Below are 16,025 nucleotides of genomic sequence, written 5' to 3'. Positions count from 1 at the left end.
TGATATGACGAGCAACAATGCATTGAATCTAGAAAAGAAAAGATCTTAAAAACACATAGAAATGTAAGCAGAAACAAACAAATCATCCTAATTAATGTTGATTTCACTGCTTATTTAGCTAAACTAAGATTTTGGGATTCCCAATGTGATCATTCCATTACCTTGACTTATATATATTTGATCTCATTTTGAATATTGAATGCGAATCTATAATTGTGTGTTGAGGTTTGTGGAGGCTGCCAGTCAAACTCAGTCCGCTTCAAACACTTCACACATTTATAAAACACGAATCAATCTCAGGTTTTTACGCACTGTGTGTGTACATGACGAATATTGAAACGTGAGCACAATCACAGGCAAACGGGCAGAACGTGATGCAAAAACAAAAGAAGGCTGACACATAGTGACTATGCTGTGATCAGGACACGCACACACACACACAGAGTTGAGTCGAGTTGTACCTTTGTGGGAAGGAGCAGGCCGGTGGGAGCAAGGCAGGTCGGAGGATGTGGTGGGAATTTAACTACTGAGCACAACACACAGGCACCGTGGGGAGGGGGCACATCATGAGAGGTGACTTCTAATGTACTGGTTAAAGCGTTAAAGCAGAGAGGATGATCACCAGGAGGGGGCGCACTCATTCTGCTGTGAGGGCACACATTTATTAAATGTGGATATTAGGTATGCACCGATACCGATACCGATACCAGTATCGGGACCGATACTGCACAGAGTAGTCGTCAGAAAAAAAATTCACCTAAAATCCGGCCGAGTACTATGTGACATCATGCGTTAGCTAAAGCTAATTTTCAAACAAATCAAATAAATGAACAGAAACAACAAAAAAAGTCCATCTGAGTAAATGTATTCTCTTTATATGTAAAAATTCACCATGCATGTGAGGTCATCAATGTTACACTCTTTGGTGCCCTCAAAGCATGCATATCCATAATTTCTATATATATATATATTTTTTTTTTAGTATTAATATTATAATTCTTTTACAACAAACCCCCTCCCCCACAATCAGAGCACATGTCACTTGCCCGCACTTGGGTGGTTGGTTGGTGTGCTATCTCTGCAGTCCTACCTGGGACTATTTTAGTGGAGAAAGAAGAAACACTGGCAGCTTCCAGTCGTTTGCTCTCGACTTTTTTCTCTAAATTCATCAGGACAGACACGGGGGACAAAAAGAGGGAGGGTGTTGGCAAAAGCTGAGGGCTGAGGTTTAGCAGAGACATAGAGAGGAGAGGAGACAGAAAACATGTGCAGCAAAGAACCTTCCACACTGGAAAAATGTCCATTTTCCATTCAGGTCAATATTAAAAGATCTAGAATTAAAGTGCATGTGTGGGATCAGGGAAGGGGCTTAAAAACAATGTGTTGAAAATGAACATTTCTACAGCGTAGGAGACAGCGAGGGGGGGTTTTAAACATCGCCTCCTCTCTTTGGTAAACACAGTACTCGGATGGGTTTTGTATAATCATTTAAAGTTTTGTAGCCGACAAAATGGGAAAACAACAGGAACCAAGGTCAAAGTTCAATTCTGCTACTGGGGGAACAAATTCATTTATTCATTCATATAACCAGTTGGGGGACTCTCCACCTTGGCCATGGCACATACTGTTAGCATTAGCATTAGCATTAGCTAATGAAGTTTATAGTTTATAGTGAGATTAAATCTGCAGGAAGTCAGTGCAAATCACACAAAATGTGTAAAATGATAGAAACAATCTCTCTGTCACTGGGCCCATTAATAGCTTTAGCATTAGCATTATCGAAAGCTCGATTTTCATTTGAAGCTATATCCTGATAACTGTTAGGTTTAGCATCATCATAATTGTTAAATAGCAAAAATTTGCATCATCCAACTTGCACAATTATTTCATGTCAATATCTTGAGTGAAGAGCAGCTTTGTTACTACAGGAACATAAATTATGTTACACTGCAAGTAGCATTAGTCTGTAGCCACAGTAGCTTCTCTTCCTTGGGTCCTGTCCACACGAGCCAAAACTAGAATTTATCTCCAAGTCATTCTTAAAAAGTTTCCCGTCCACGTAGGAAACATGCAAAAAACAAAAATGGAGAAGGCATATCACCTTATTAAGCAAGTAGCACCAGTAGATTCTTCAGCTCAACCTGGAGCATGTAGACCGCCATTTTTTTGTCTTTTTTTGTTAAGTGACGTACACAGAGAGGGGTTATCGAGTTGAGAGGTGGGGTAATGCAGCAATGCAACAGGTTAGTACAGACGGGTGCCAACTGGGCCGACAGACAGACAAGCAGACTAGCGTTTTTCTTTTATTCAGCACAGATAAGAGTCAGACAAACACTTCTTTTCATCTTCAAAACACGATGCGTTTCACTCACTGAGGTGGTTAAAAAGTCAAGCCTTTAATTGCGGAGACAACAGTGGGAGGAAGCTGAATGAGGTTTGAAGAGGAGGTCGCCTCCTCGAGCCGGCGGCGCTCTTGAAACAGTGAGGAAACCAGCACGAAGAAGCTTGTTTCAACTTCACAACAAGTTTAATATCTGAATTTTAACTGGACTTCTTATGGAAGTTTGGGAAATGACTAATCTTTCACTCTTATGAAGATCACAGGGTTGAGGTATCTGCAAAAAAATTCGAGATCTAAACTCACTTTCTAGAATGTTTTTAACCATTGTTGTGAATTATCTTTCTTGTAATGTTGATCTGTTCAGTTTTTTTTTTTAATCTTCTAAATAACTCATACAGTGCATAAACAAAAGTAACAGAACCCATTCTGTAAAGTATAACAAGTGTCTTCTTACTGGATTTATAAAGGAGGGGGGGGGGGGGGCATTACTTTCTGCTTTTTAAATTTGTTTTACTCCTCAAAATTTTCTTTATGACAATATTCAGCATATATGGAAAAAATGTTTGTTCACCTCATTCAGCCAGAATAAAAAAAAACAACAACCCAGCACCTCTGTGAGTCTAAAGGCCGATACAGGAAGTGGATTTTACACAAAGTCAGAGATCCAGACTTTCATAAGGTGCATTTCTTTTTTTCTTCATTTCATAGATACTGTATGACAAGCACTTGTGTATGGCACATTTATGTACAGTAAACATTTCTGTTATCACAGTTTACATGAGCTGTTCACTACATGGCCTCTTATATCAGAGGAATACAAAAACCTCACAGCATGAAAAGGTAAAATTACTGTTAAGATACTGAAAGATCCAGTAAATGTTTCCATTGTTTATTTATTTTTTTTACAATATGAAAATCCTCTTTAGGATCAAACACCCTGACTTTACATATCCTTGACGTTGCCGTTCCTGATGATGAGCGCAGACATTTGTGAATCAGGTTCTTCTGGAGGGTCGGGGAGAGGGGGGTACAGGGATATGACCCACCACCCCCCCAACCCCCCTCCACCCACTGGGTGGTGTCGCAAAGTAATGTACATGCATGAAGGACAAGAAAAAAATACGCTTTCCTCAGAGAGACGGTCCATCGCCTTGGTTTGAATATTGGGATGGAACACAGTCTGTTTGGTTCTGGTTAGGCTTGGCATGGCTTCACTGAAGGGGGGGGGGGGGGGGGGGGGGCAGTGTGGGGGTCAGAGAGTGAGGGGGGGATCAGACCCGAGTCTCGTCCTCGGGGGAGTTTACAGCTGTAAGCAGGAGGCAAGGAGGCTGGGGGTGGAGGAGGAGGAGGGAGGGATGGGGTGGTGTTAAGGAGGAGGGGGTCAGCGAGGTGCCTGTCCTATCACACGCTGAGGCTGAGCCTGTTTCCTGTCCTCACACTGTGGAAATCAATTTGCCATCTGTGGAACTGTGGAACAAAGAGAGGGAGAAGCTTCCAGGTGGGCTGGGACACACGCAGAGGCAGAAACCACGCCCACCCCCACCTAAACCCCGCCCATGCACATACACTCACACACTCACTCCACCTCAATCAGGTCTAATCAGTGATCAGGAGGTTGGGGGGGGCACTGCATTGGAGGCAGATGGCATGATGGGAGGAGGCAGGAAGTGAAAGCATGGAAACCCCACCCACAAATAAAGGTTCAATCAACTTAAAGATCCCATATTGACACTTTTACTGTGTTTCGTGAAGCACATCTTAATTCAGCCTAAGTAAAAAAAATTGTAAAATATCAAACGTGCTTAAAAACGAAAAGGGGCGTCCACAAACTGATTGACTGTTTAATACTGGCCAATCTGCTATTGTGTGATATCTGATGAGGAGACACACCCACAAAACATGGTGGGCAGGGCTGAGGTCGTCCTCACAGCATTTCTATTGGCTGATGAAATAGGCCACACCCCCACTGCAGTATGAGTCATCAGGTATTTGTCTCACAGGCAAAAAAAGGAGGGAAAATACTAGAATAATCACATTTCAATCATTTTATCTCATAAAGATACTAATGAACAAGAAGCTTACAAACATGGAATCTTTGTAAAGTTAAGTCGGAACAACTTGTTTAAAGAGAGATTTTTAAACATGAATCTGTATAAGAGACAATAAAATAAGAGTTTTAGTATTAAACATATGGGACCTTTAAGCTAGACATATATAAAAAAAAGTGTGATCTACTATAGATCTACTGCACAGGTAGACATGGACCATTTAGAAGCTGCAATACTTTATATAAATAAAACAAAAAAAAACATGTAAACAGAGGAGAATGGAAACACAATTTGAACAAAGACGTGACCAGTGAAAGTAAAGCTGGTGTTTCCTGCGCTCTCACAGTTCCCACAGATTCAAGCACAAAGCCCCAACAAAAGCTACAAACTGCACCGACACGTCTGCATCAAATCACCCTCGAGAGGAAACGAGAGAAACGCTTACCTGGTGGGGAAGCGAGGCTCGTACTCTTCAACTCCCGCCTAAGGAGACAAAAAAGAAGAGTGAGCGGATGTTTAGTCCACCAAATGACACTTTGAGGACAGCAGCCACTCGATGGCAGCAGAGGACAGTGAACGTCTCGTCCACTCATCCTCCAACCGCTCAGAGTCAGAGGAGGCTCACACCATTACATCAATAATAATAATAACCTCAAACAGGTTTTTAGACTGTGAGACGAAACCATACAGGCACAGGGAGAACATGCAAAGTCTACCAGCCTTTATTTATTTATTTTTTTACATTGAAAACACCTAAACTAAAACCTCTGAAACAATAACTGTGATAGTAATCTGGTTAAGAGAAATTTTGATTTACAAAGGTGATTCAGGTTTATGTGGCGTCAGCATGTTCTCCCTGTGCATCTCTGCTTCCCTGCAGGCGCTCATGCAGGATGATGACCCCCCCCCCCCCGAGGCTGAGTAACGGAAGCTTTCGAGGACGACGAGCCCACTGACGTCACACGGCTCCACTTAAATGCCAGCGGAGACGTTACCCTCCTTCACTGCTCCAATACTTTAAATCGTTACGTGACTGCCGAGCAATTAAGAGCCGCCTACGTGTAGCGTTGCAGGTGAAGCGTGGGAGGGAAGACGAGCCGATATTATATATTTATTTATTTTTAATATTTATTTTGTTCTTATCCTGAAAGTGGAGGCAGAATTTGTACATTAATTCATTAATTCACAGGACAGATAAAATGCAGGACATTGAACACGAGAAAAGGTTTTCTCATTTTCTGGGAAAGGAAAGTTTTGTGGGTCCTAAAATACATTAAAAAAAAAAACACCAGATTCTCTCAAAGGCATGGCTTTATACAACCTTTGGACGCCAGGTTTGTCTCAATTTTAAAAATTTCAAGGAAATTTTAATGGTTTTAAATGAATTTCTGGTTTTATTCTCTCTAGCTATAATTAGCTTTATATTGACTTGATTTTTTGGTTATTCTGCAAGTTTTGGTCAAGATTTTTTTTTCTATTTCTATTGAGACAAAAAGGCAGCTTTCATCTCTTTTTTTTCCTGGATTTCATGATCCAGTTATATGAAAAACACTTATTTAATTTCTAAAATGTGTGCACTGGTTTTTATCATTTTAATTTAAATAAAATTTTATCTGTGACAACATTTTTTTAATAGATATTGATATTATTCAGAAGCCATTGAATTCATTGAGTTCACATTAGCTAACTCTAAAATACAAATATACTCCATCAATCTATTTTAATTATAAACCTTAAAAGACGCCACAAAAATGTGTTCCAATGTAATTAAATATTAATTTACCTCCAATTGTTCCTTTCATATGAAGATAATTGTTTGAAAAGTGAGTGTTTTACCTGTGAGAAGCCCGGTACGGCCACGCTGTAGGGCCGCTGCTGCTGCTGCTGCTGCTGCGGCGGCGGCTGCCTGCCGTGCAGCGTCGCGCTCTGCGCCGCCATGCGAGGGTGGGCGCCGTAGTCGGGGACGGGCAGAGCGACGTCTTCTCGCTCCAGCAGGTTCCCCGTGCTGCTGCTCTTCCCGTGGTGGAGGCTGGACGCCACACGGAGAAACAGGACGGTGAGGACGCAGGAAATACGTTTACATTTAATTTCATTAAAGACTCCGCAGTTCCTAATCTGTCCACTGGGCGTTGCTCATATCAGATTAAATCCCATCTGAGAACACTAGATGTCACTGTATAACAACAGAATGACGCTACAATGCCACAGAAAACCTTAAAATAAGACTATCCGTGGACTAAAAACAAATTTTTTTTTACATAGTTGACTTATCGTATGGAAAATACAGTCCCTTTTGTCTACAGAGTTAGCATTAGCATCAAAGCTACACAACAAGGTGAGTTGAGGAGAGTCACTGATACTTTTCATACAGCTTTTTCATAAAAAGTGCAACAGACATGAACATTTTCAGGATCGACATGTATTTTTAAAAACTGAGGTGAGGCTCTGGAGTCGTCAGGATTTCTATGTTATTAAGGCTTCCTCCTGCTCCAGATCAAACCGAGTTAAATGAGGCTCCTGAAACAATGCTCATCCGAACTATTCGCAATAGATTTCTGCGCCTCACAGAATCAAAGCACCGCCTCTTACTTGTGGACTCGAAGTTGCCTCATGGAGTCGCCCTCGTTGTCCGAAATCACTCGCGTGTAGGAGAAAGGGAACCAGCCACGCCTGCAACACAAAAAAACAAAAACAACAGTGAGACATTCCGATGGCGACGTGAGCCGGTTGAGCTTCTCCTTGAAATCTTGCACTCACATGTGAGTCTTCTCGTTCTCGCCGTAGTGCCAGCCATCACGGGCCTCGGGCACCAGCAGGGTGATCACGTCGCCCTCGGCGAAGCTCAGCAGGGTGCTGTTGTCCCCGGCGGCGTGCGAGAAGATGGCCTGAACCCGAGTTCGCCCGTTTCTCTCCAGACCTGCAGCCATGGAGCTGGACCGGGGCAGGGTACGAGTCTCTGCTGTCGGCAGACAACCACAGGACGAGGTCAGAAGGGTTTTAGGCAAACCTCTGGCTGGTTTCAGAAACATTTTGTGTTTTTGGATTTGCTCTATTCCACTTGATCTCATGGTTTCAGGCTTGTTTCTGACTGAATATAAGACAAACATAAAGCGAGTTTTGCACTAAATCCAGACGAGCTTTGAAACTGATTTGGAGTTATCAAGCAAACTAACCTTTGGATTAATGCAACAAGTTTTGACTTAATAGGACTAATTTTAGGGTGGCTTTAAACCAGCTTTCTGTTAGTTTTGACTCAACTTTAATATTTTTCAAGCAAATTTTGACAGTTTCAAGCAAGCTTTTGTATAAACTTTCATTCTGTTGAACTTTGACTGGCTTAGTGTAAGCTTTCATTTTATGACTAATCTGTTCACTTTGGAAAAGCTTTTTTTTTTTTCTATTTCTATTGAACTTGGCGAGACAAAAGAAGATGGAGGGAGCATTTTCTGTTATTTTTCATGGATTTCATAATAGTTTATATATATATATATATAAAGAGCATCTCCAAAGAGCATCTCCAAACTTTTGTCACAATCCATTTAAGAGACACGTATTTACATGTAGTAATTCACCAGATGGACGGCTCTTGAAACTTAAAATGAAACACACTTACAGTATTCTATTTTGCACCTGAACCTGAATCTTTTATTCCCACCTGCTTTGGCCTGTTTCTTATTAAGTCTGCGCAGAGTGTGTGAGAGACACATTCTATTAACTCTGCTGTAGATCGGAGACCTTTCAAGTAATACACTCCCCGTAAGGCCTCTGTGTGCGTGCATGTGTCCTCACTCAGGGTGGTCTTGCTCTTGGCCGGGGCCACCTTGCGGACCGGCAGAGTGTTGGAGTACACCTCCCCTCCGTGTCTCTGCGTCTGGGGGGAAACTTTGCCCTGGGCCACTTTGCCCTCCATCCACTGCTGGTAGTCTTCTGCTCCGTGAGCGCCGGCTGTGCCGTTCATCACCGGCATCCCCCCGTCCACGGCTCCCATCAGCCTCTGCACACACACACACACTCAGTTATGTAATTAACAGACAAACTTCTCTGGCTCTCTTTACAGTTGCATAACGCCCCGCAGCTCATTAATAATAGGGAGTACGCATGGATCTGGGTCAGGACACACTCATTAATGGAAATACTGTATCCGAATAAACAGATTTAAACATGAACTTATGGAATAAATAAGACGCTTCAAAGGAGAGCCGCCAAGACCGAGAAGGAATCTGTTGTTAATTACATTCAGACTGAAGTAGGTCTTCATGTAAATCTCCCTGCAACCAGGCCGCTGTAATGTTTTGGCATTTTAAAAGGCTGCACACAGAGGGAACTAAAAAGTCTGCAGCAGTAAAACCCGTCAGGGAAAACCCACCTGCTGCCCCATGCCGCCGCCGGCTCGCAGCGCCGCCAGCTCCGGCGGCACCGGCAGCGGTTTGGCCCCGGGGACGGGCTCGGAGATGGCCAGGCTGGGGTGGTGGGCGCCTGGGGGCAGCGTGCCCACCACCCCGGTCATCTGCTGGGCCAGGAACATGGCGCGGTCCGGCAGCTTGTTGGGCTCGGCGCAGGCCTGCTGCCACCCCGGGATCTTCTGGGCCAGGAGCTCCTTACCCTGCACACACATAGAATATAACATTTTTAAACTAAAGTGTCTAAATTACCAAAGATAACTATGAAATTACTCTTTTAGTTTTCATTTTGCAGTCTGTTGTACTGCCATAAATGTGCTGTAAATAGTTTCTCAGAAACACAGAAGAATTGAAGAACTGATCTTGGTAAAATAGGCAGATACACTCACTAATTGGACACTTCTTTTTAATTCCCACAAACTCTAAATAAACCCAATGGTTCGTGTTGAACTGTATGTATGGTGAACACATGAATCCGCAGTGTGAATGAAGCTGCATCATAACTTGGTTATATAAAGATCCTCTTGGTCTGCGTTCATCAACAGTGAATAAATGAGTCCCGAATGCCTGAATAAAGAGGATAAACAGCGCTGAGTGTAGGTGTGAGGCTGTGGGTGGGACGCTCCAACAAATCAACAACACAAACTCTTGCACTTAATCAACATGAAAGGAGTTTTTAGAGATTTATCTGTGGAAAAACACCCGATCAAGGTCAAGTAGTCCTCCTGTCCCCAAGTGAAGACTTTCACGCCATCCGGGATTTGATTTAATCTCGTCGCTCTTTAAAAATCCATCAGTCGACTCCACAATGAGAAAAACACTGAACACCTGAGTCCAGCCTGAAGGTCTTTACCTCCCGTTTGTTTCAGTCGTGACTTCAGCATGAAATATTTCACTGTGTGAGAGCGCAAACAGGAAAATACAACCACTTGTTTTATTTAAAGATAAATGGCTTCTTGTCAATAATGAGTCTGTGGCTACTGTTTCTCTGATTGACACTTTCTTCTTAGTTTCCGAAAATTCTTTTTGCCATTAAAATGTTCAGATTTTTTTACAATTTATTCTCATTTAGTTTAATTTCTTCCTACTTTTCAGTATTTTTGTGTTTTTCATCAAATTCTTCTCTGTAGTTTATTTTCTTTTGAAATTTCTTTCTCCCTTACTTTGACCTTTTCTTCATTCTCTTCATTTTTTTCCATTGCCATCATCTTACATTTGAATTTCTTATTCTTTGTTTCAAATTGCTCTTTCAATTCATAAACCTTTCGTTGACATTTTATCATAATTCCCTCAAATTTACCAAATTATCAATGTACTAACTTACATATTAGCCTATTCCTTCATTCATTTATATAACCATATTTTATTGATTTATTTTATTGATACCTTTTCTGATTTGGGTTTTTTTTCCCCATCTATCAAAAATCTATTTTACCCAGAAGGCTGCTTCATTCGCACTTGGTATTACAAAAACTAAATATTTCAAGGCCGAGCCTTTAGAACCTTTTCTATCTTCGGTCACTGATGCAACTAAAACGTTCTTTCACCTCAGGTCATCCTCTCAGGTTTTCACAGATCTTTAAACTGTCAGACCAGTGTTGTAAAGCTCCACTTGTCAGTGACATTTGTCACTTGTCTGCTGCAGAGACCCCCGGGAGGGCCGGGGTTTTTGTTGGGGATGAATTTGAACGGAACCCGTCCGGTCGTCTCTTTGTGCCGTTGCATCATCACTTCGGCATCACTTCCTCCATCTATCAATCACTCATTCAGACACTTTGACACCCACACACAGTCTGAACCAGTGTTCTTGTAAAAAGTAGGTCATTCTCTCCTCCTCTGCCTCCCCTTCCTCCTCACCCACTCACCCCTCCACACTCGCACATTTCCCGGGCGGGTGGAGGCTGGATTGTTCAGAACTTCTGAGCACCTGAGAGGTTACTTTTTCAAATGAATGAATGAATGAATGCAGGATGGTGTCCAGAGAAGTGGGAGAATGCCACAGAGACTCTTGAAATCAGGTACAGTGTGACCTAATTTTCTACATTTTCCAATGTGAAGTCTGTATAATAGAATGAACTGGACCGCTTACAAAGCCAGATGGCATTGAGATCTTTTTCTTGTATATCTACTTTACTTTAACAAGCTTTCGCTGACGTCGTCAGCATGACTCAGGCTCTCGCGGCTCCGCGTTCGGTCTCCATCAACTTTAACTTTAATGCTAACAAACAGCTTATTGAAGCTGAAATCCACTTAAAGCCGTCAGTCACAACCTGCGTTCTCGACGATCTCTCAGTACGGTGAAGCCAAACGCTGCTGCACATGAAGTCAGGTAAAAATAAAAGAATATTTACAAATGGTACAATCAACGCTAGATGGTTTGAGTTGACTCTGGATGGATGGATGGATGGATGGATGGATGGTCAGACCTCCTCACCTTGCCGTGGTAGGTGCCGCTGTTCTTGGCGACGGCGCACTGGCGGTCCACCAGGAAGCAGTACCTCCTCCTCTCCTCGGACAGGGCGTTCTTGTAGCCCTCGGCGATGTAGCTGTCCAGCTCGCCCTGCTTGTTGCTGATGGCCTCCACATACTGAGGAGAGGAAAGCACAACACACGTCTCTTTTAATAAGACTGGTGGGACAAAGTTAGATTTGTGTGTCGGTCTTTAGTCAAACAGCATAAAATGGAAACAGTGACGGTTTTATCGTCTTCATCGACACTAAATAAAGGCAATTTCAATGATATACACTAAGTTGGAAAAGTAACAAAAAAAATAACCTTAATCTCTTGATAACAACGAACTAACAGGTAAATGAACCAAACTGAGGACAGACTGGATGCTATAGTCACTCACCACCAACACTCAGAGGAAGACTCACTTGTACTTCGTACTCATTGTAGTATTTAGTTGGTAAATTAATAGAAATGGAAAGCCCACACTTTATAAGCGAAAATACAGGAGATAAAGCACCAGGAAACCTCCAAGGACTGGACACTTCTGTGAATTACTACCAGCACACCAATACAGTGATATTGATATTTGCATATTGTACACATCAGCTTTACCAGGCTTGACAATCAAAACGTTTTCAGTGTTTTCTGTCTCATTTACATAAATGTCTTTGAATTTAACTTGAGATGGAAACCCTGCAGAACTGAAGTACAATATAATCTGAAGTGAACTGAGGAAAATTAGATTGTCTTTTTTTTTTTTTTTTTTTTAAACAGACATGACATTTGAAGCATCTCCTCAGAAAAACATCCTGCTCGCAAAAAGAAAAAAAAAAAAGAAAAGACAATCCTTTGTGCAACGCGGGTGATTCAGCGCATTAACAATTGAGGCTTTGAGCAGCTTCAGAAAAAAAATGATGGACCTCGAACCCGAAGGGACCGGGATACATACGTCAAAATTATGATATAAAAAGCAGGCGAGTGGCGCCGGCAAATTTAAAGGGAAAATGTCACAGCACATCAGACCTGAAAAGCACAAATGAGAGGAGAAGAACAAGTCAAACCTCTGCGGCTGTCTGATCCTTCATCTATTATGTGATCGTGGCGTTCATGCAGATTAGCTGGATCGGAGCAAAGCGCAGCATTTAAACCCGCTCACCCGTCACTCCCGCAGATCTCAACTCGTCTTGTGCTCACTGAGTCCGCTGTTAGCATTTCTATTACGTGAAGCTGCTATCATTCTCTGTCCGGGTACCCGAGGAGACCTTTAGCTTTAGCATTCGTCAAAACTTAACTACTTAGCTGGCCTGTTTTCTAGGGTTGTCATTAATCCTGAACTCATTTAATCCTCAAGAAAGCAACATGAAACGAGTCCCGTTGCACGTAGCATGACCCAGCATCCATAGTCGCTGTGTTTAGCATTAGCATGCTAAATGGTAGCGAGCTTCCCTTTTGCATGTTGGCAATTGATCACAGCACTTTTATTGCCGCTTCTTGTCATTAGTTCATGAATTAGTTTCTTTCAAGAAGGGCTCACATCCAGATTATAGAGCATCTTCCTTCGGATAAAATCCCAATTATAGGCCATCTTCCTCTATTCCTATTTTTCTATAACTAATCTATGAAATGCCACGGTGACTTAAAGGACCGGACTTTGTCATTAACTAACTTTGTGGAACTTTCACAACCTGAAAGTGAAGAAACAGTGTAGGTGAACTCAACGTTATCTCCAGGTTCCCTTTCATAACTCAAAAGTAATTCAAGATTCCCACGGACTCAAATAAACAGAGTATGTCCTCAGAGTGGCAGACGGCGCCGAGCTGCAGCGTGAGGCGTTAATGGCCGCGGCCTACGCGCTGTCGTCCGTGACGGGCTGCTCAGACTAAACACTTCTACTGAGAGGAGTCTGCATGCAGAAACTCCACAGACAGAGAGGAATTTAAAGTGAAGTTACCTGAGGCTGTGCTATATAAACACAATCACACGTTAAGCAACACCAGACATTCTAATGAGGCCATTAATAATGCTAATTCATGCATTCATTAGTAAGTCCCTCCGTGAAACCCTTATACACACATTTGTTTAAACAAATAAAGGCATTAAAGAGCTAATCTGCAATTTTACTTAAGTGTAACTGAAACGTATTTCTTTTTTTTCTTTTTTTTTTACAAGCGTCAACATTTTGAACATGATGCAATTTTGACAGCTGGTTATTAAAAATGTAGGTCAAGTGCACGGCTGCGTTACATAAATCTTTTCCACAGCTTTACTAAAAGCATTAATAACTCCCAGCATTTAAAAGCTTTTCAATCACACTGACAGCGATTATTTACATGTTTTGAATTTTGATTACAGGTTTTTCCACCTCAAAAGGCTCTACGATGAAAGGCTTATGGGGCAGATTTTTCTTCTTCATGTGCAGGTTCTGCATGGTATTTGTCATCAAATGTGACTGAAGAGGAAGCTGATGGTCTGTAAAGAGGGGCTTAGGAAGAGAAGGGAATGTGTTGGGTCTCTTTATGCCTCTTTTATAGACGGAGCAGTAACATCCGCTGTCCTGACACACGACCCGTGACTCCAGCTCAGCAGTCCTCTTTGACTTTTGGGGTCTCTACATAGTGGAAAGTATTTTCCAGCACATGAATGTTTGGAGAACATCAGGAACTTCTGGATCTTTGAAGAAGAAATTTGAAAATGACACAAATGTTTAATGCCATCTGATTTTTCATGCAAAGAAACTTGTATTTGAGCAAGCCTGCCTCTAAATTGTAATTTTAAATTATTTTCATGAGAAGTTTTATTCATACTGTTTTGACAAGTGGGAAGAAAATATGGTTTTCATTGATACCGTTTAAAATCAAAAATTATTAATGCAAAAGGCAGGACAGTGTTTTTTATATAGCTAAAATATAAGGTTGCATTGATTGGAGTTTTATTTCTATTTGATGAATTGCATAAATGATCAATTATAAATCATCTGTTAAGAGATTTTTGTTGCCTTCTTGTTTAAAAACTCACCTCATGTGCATTTTTTTAATGCACACTGAATGAAAACATAATTTATCCCAGTCCAGTTTGCGACATGTATATTGTGATGAAAGTATATTCTAGAAATATACAACGTACACTTCCATTTACTGTCCTTGTAGAAGTATTTTACGCTACATTGGACATGAAGCTTTCAGTGTTTTAACTCCACACATATAGTTTTGACGAGATCCCTGGAGAATGGATGCACTCTACAGTAAAGTACATTTATCCGCCACGGTTCTGTTTCTTTTTCCATTATTCATGTAGCATCAGTAAATCGGGTCTGCGGTACACGATGTGATCACTCTCCGGATATGGAGCTCTAATTAGATTCCAGCTATTCATACACCAACTCTTCTTCCAGAAGCTCCTCCTGCTTTCTGCTGATCAGCATCTCAGACATGTCTCATATTTACCTTCTTTGGTGGAAACAGATTCCTCTGCCGTAAAAGAATTTTTTTTTAGAGGCATTCTTTGAATTTAACCGACCAAACAGGGGGGGGGGGGGTTAACACTGTGGGGTTTTATGCTAATTTATTCAAATCTGCTGGCTGCAGAAATAAAAGAAGCACAACTCAAATGAGTTTCTCTTTGAAACTGAAAAATCTCTTTAAGACAATTGAAAAAAGGCTGAAAGTGATGAAGTACTGCGAGAGCTCCAACCAAAGCTCCCTGACAGTTTGAAAAATTGGATTTTGGGGATTAGAAAAGTCTTTTTGGAGTTGAGGCAGAGAAGTGAAGGTCACTTGGGCTGAAAGGTCACAGCATCAGAGGTTCAAACAAGGACCGGCACTTCATTTCTCCACACCCACAAACACTTGTTTTAATCGAGCCTATTGACCAAACATGGCCACTGAAAGAGGCTTTTAAAGCAGCCGACTAAATACAAACTCCCCCATTACGACTCCAGCTTTCAGTAATTTCTCTCAATCACAGCAGATCTTCCTAAAGGTTAGGCTACAATATTAACAAAAGAGAAGCGGGAGGAAAAGTGCAGGAAACTCGCAGTTCCCGAGACACAGACAGAAATCTGTGCAACTAAAGCGAAGAAACTCTTCTTTTGGCCTAAAAGAAACTAGTTCTTCTACACGAGCCTTCCTAACTCTGATGTAACGTCTCCTCTCCCACCATCACGAGACCTTTTTCATTTTGAAGTGCCGACATCACTCAATATTGACTTTTTCCCAATCAATCGCCATTCCAAGCAAGTTTGAAAAATTCTGGGAATATTGAAAGTTGGAAACTTTTCATGGGAATAAACAGGACGTGTCACTCTTAACAGGGAACTTAAATATATGATATATTTTAGAATAATCCTGACTAAAGCAACCAGTTTTCATGCAAGTACAGTTCAATAGCTACGCCATTCCTCCATCGCATGCACACAGTTTACTGCAGGGGCCATCGAGACCACGCCCCCAACATGCACTGTGCGTTCCTCCATCACATGCCCACATGATTTCTACAATCCTGGACCACTCCAGCCTCTTGTTACGCCAACAATTACACAGTAATTAGCTCCCCTGCTGCTGCTGCAGAGCGCCGCAGGGCGACCGCCTTCACCTGGGGAACTGCAGCGCAATTAGCCCCCTGACCTCTGACTCCGTATCCACTGCGCCGTAACGATGACTTAAAAACCCCACAGTGTCACTTCATATGACTCACTGCGTGGTTTTAAGAGTCCAACATTTATCCAACTTTGCCTGTTGACGTCCACTCACTCGCGTGCCCTCGCATGCTCTGAGAAGCGAGTTTCAA

At 42.0% G+C, this 16,025-nt stretch overlaps 1 protein-coding gene across 1 annotated transcript in view; it reads right to left on the bottom strand.

Moving 5' to 3' along the window:
• Window positions 1–3,774: 3,774 nt before the first annotated feature.
• Window positions 3,775–16,025, bottom strand: part of LOC308145438 (BAR/IMD domain-containing adapter protein 2-like) — a gene marked incomplete at its 3' end in the record, with an annotated part of 34,110 nt that continues 21,859 nt past the window's right edge. Inside the window, exons 6-13 of the mRNA XM_080516886.1 lie at window positions 11,224–11,376; window positions 8,756–8,992; window positions 8,179–8,383; window positions 7,147–7,348; window positions 6,979–7,059; window positions 6,226–6,418; window positions 4,835–4,872; window positions 3,775–3,808 (exon numbers count right to left, since the gene is read on the bottom strand). Of these exons, the coding sequence (XP_080373012.1) occupies window positions 3,775–3,808; window positions 4,835–4,872; window positions 6,226–6,418; window positions 6,979–7,059; window positions 7,147–7,348; window positions 8,179–8,383; window positions 8,756–8,992; window positions 11,224–11,376 (1,143 nt within the window). The remainder of the gene's footprint in view (window positions 3,809–4,834; window positions 4,873–6,225; window positions 6,419–6,978; window positions 7,060–7,146; window positions 7,349–8,178; window positions 8,384–8,755; window positions 8,993–11,223; window positions 11,377–16,025) is intronic.

This window comes from Blennius ocellaris (assembly GCF_963422515.1).
Source record: "Blennius ocellaris genome assembly, chromosome: 21".
NCBI classification, from domain to species: domain Eukaryota; kingdom Metazoa; phylum Chordata; class Actinopteri; order Blenniiformes; family Blenniidae; genus Blennius; species Blennius ocellaris.
Note: the sequence above shows the minus strand (reverse complement) of the source record. Positions and strands in the feature narration are given on the sequence as shown.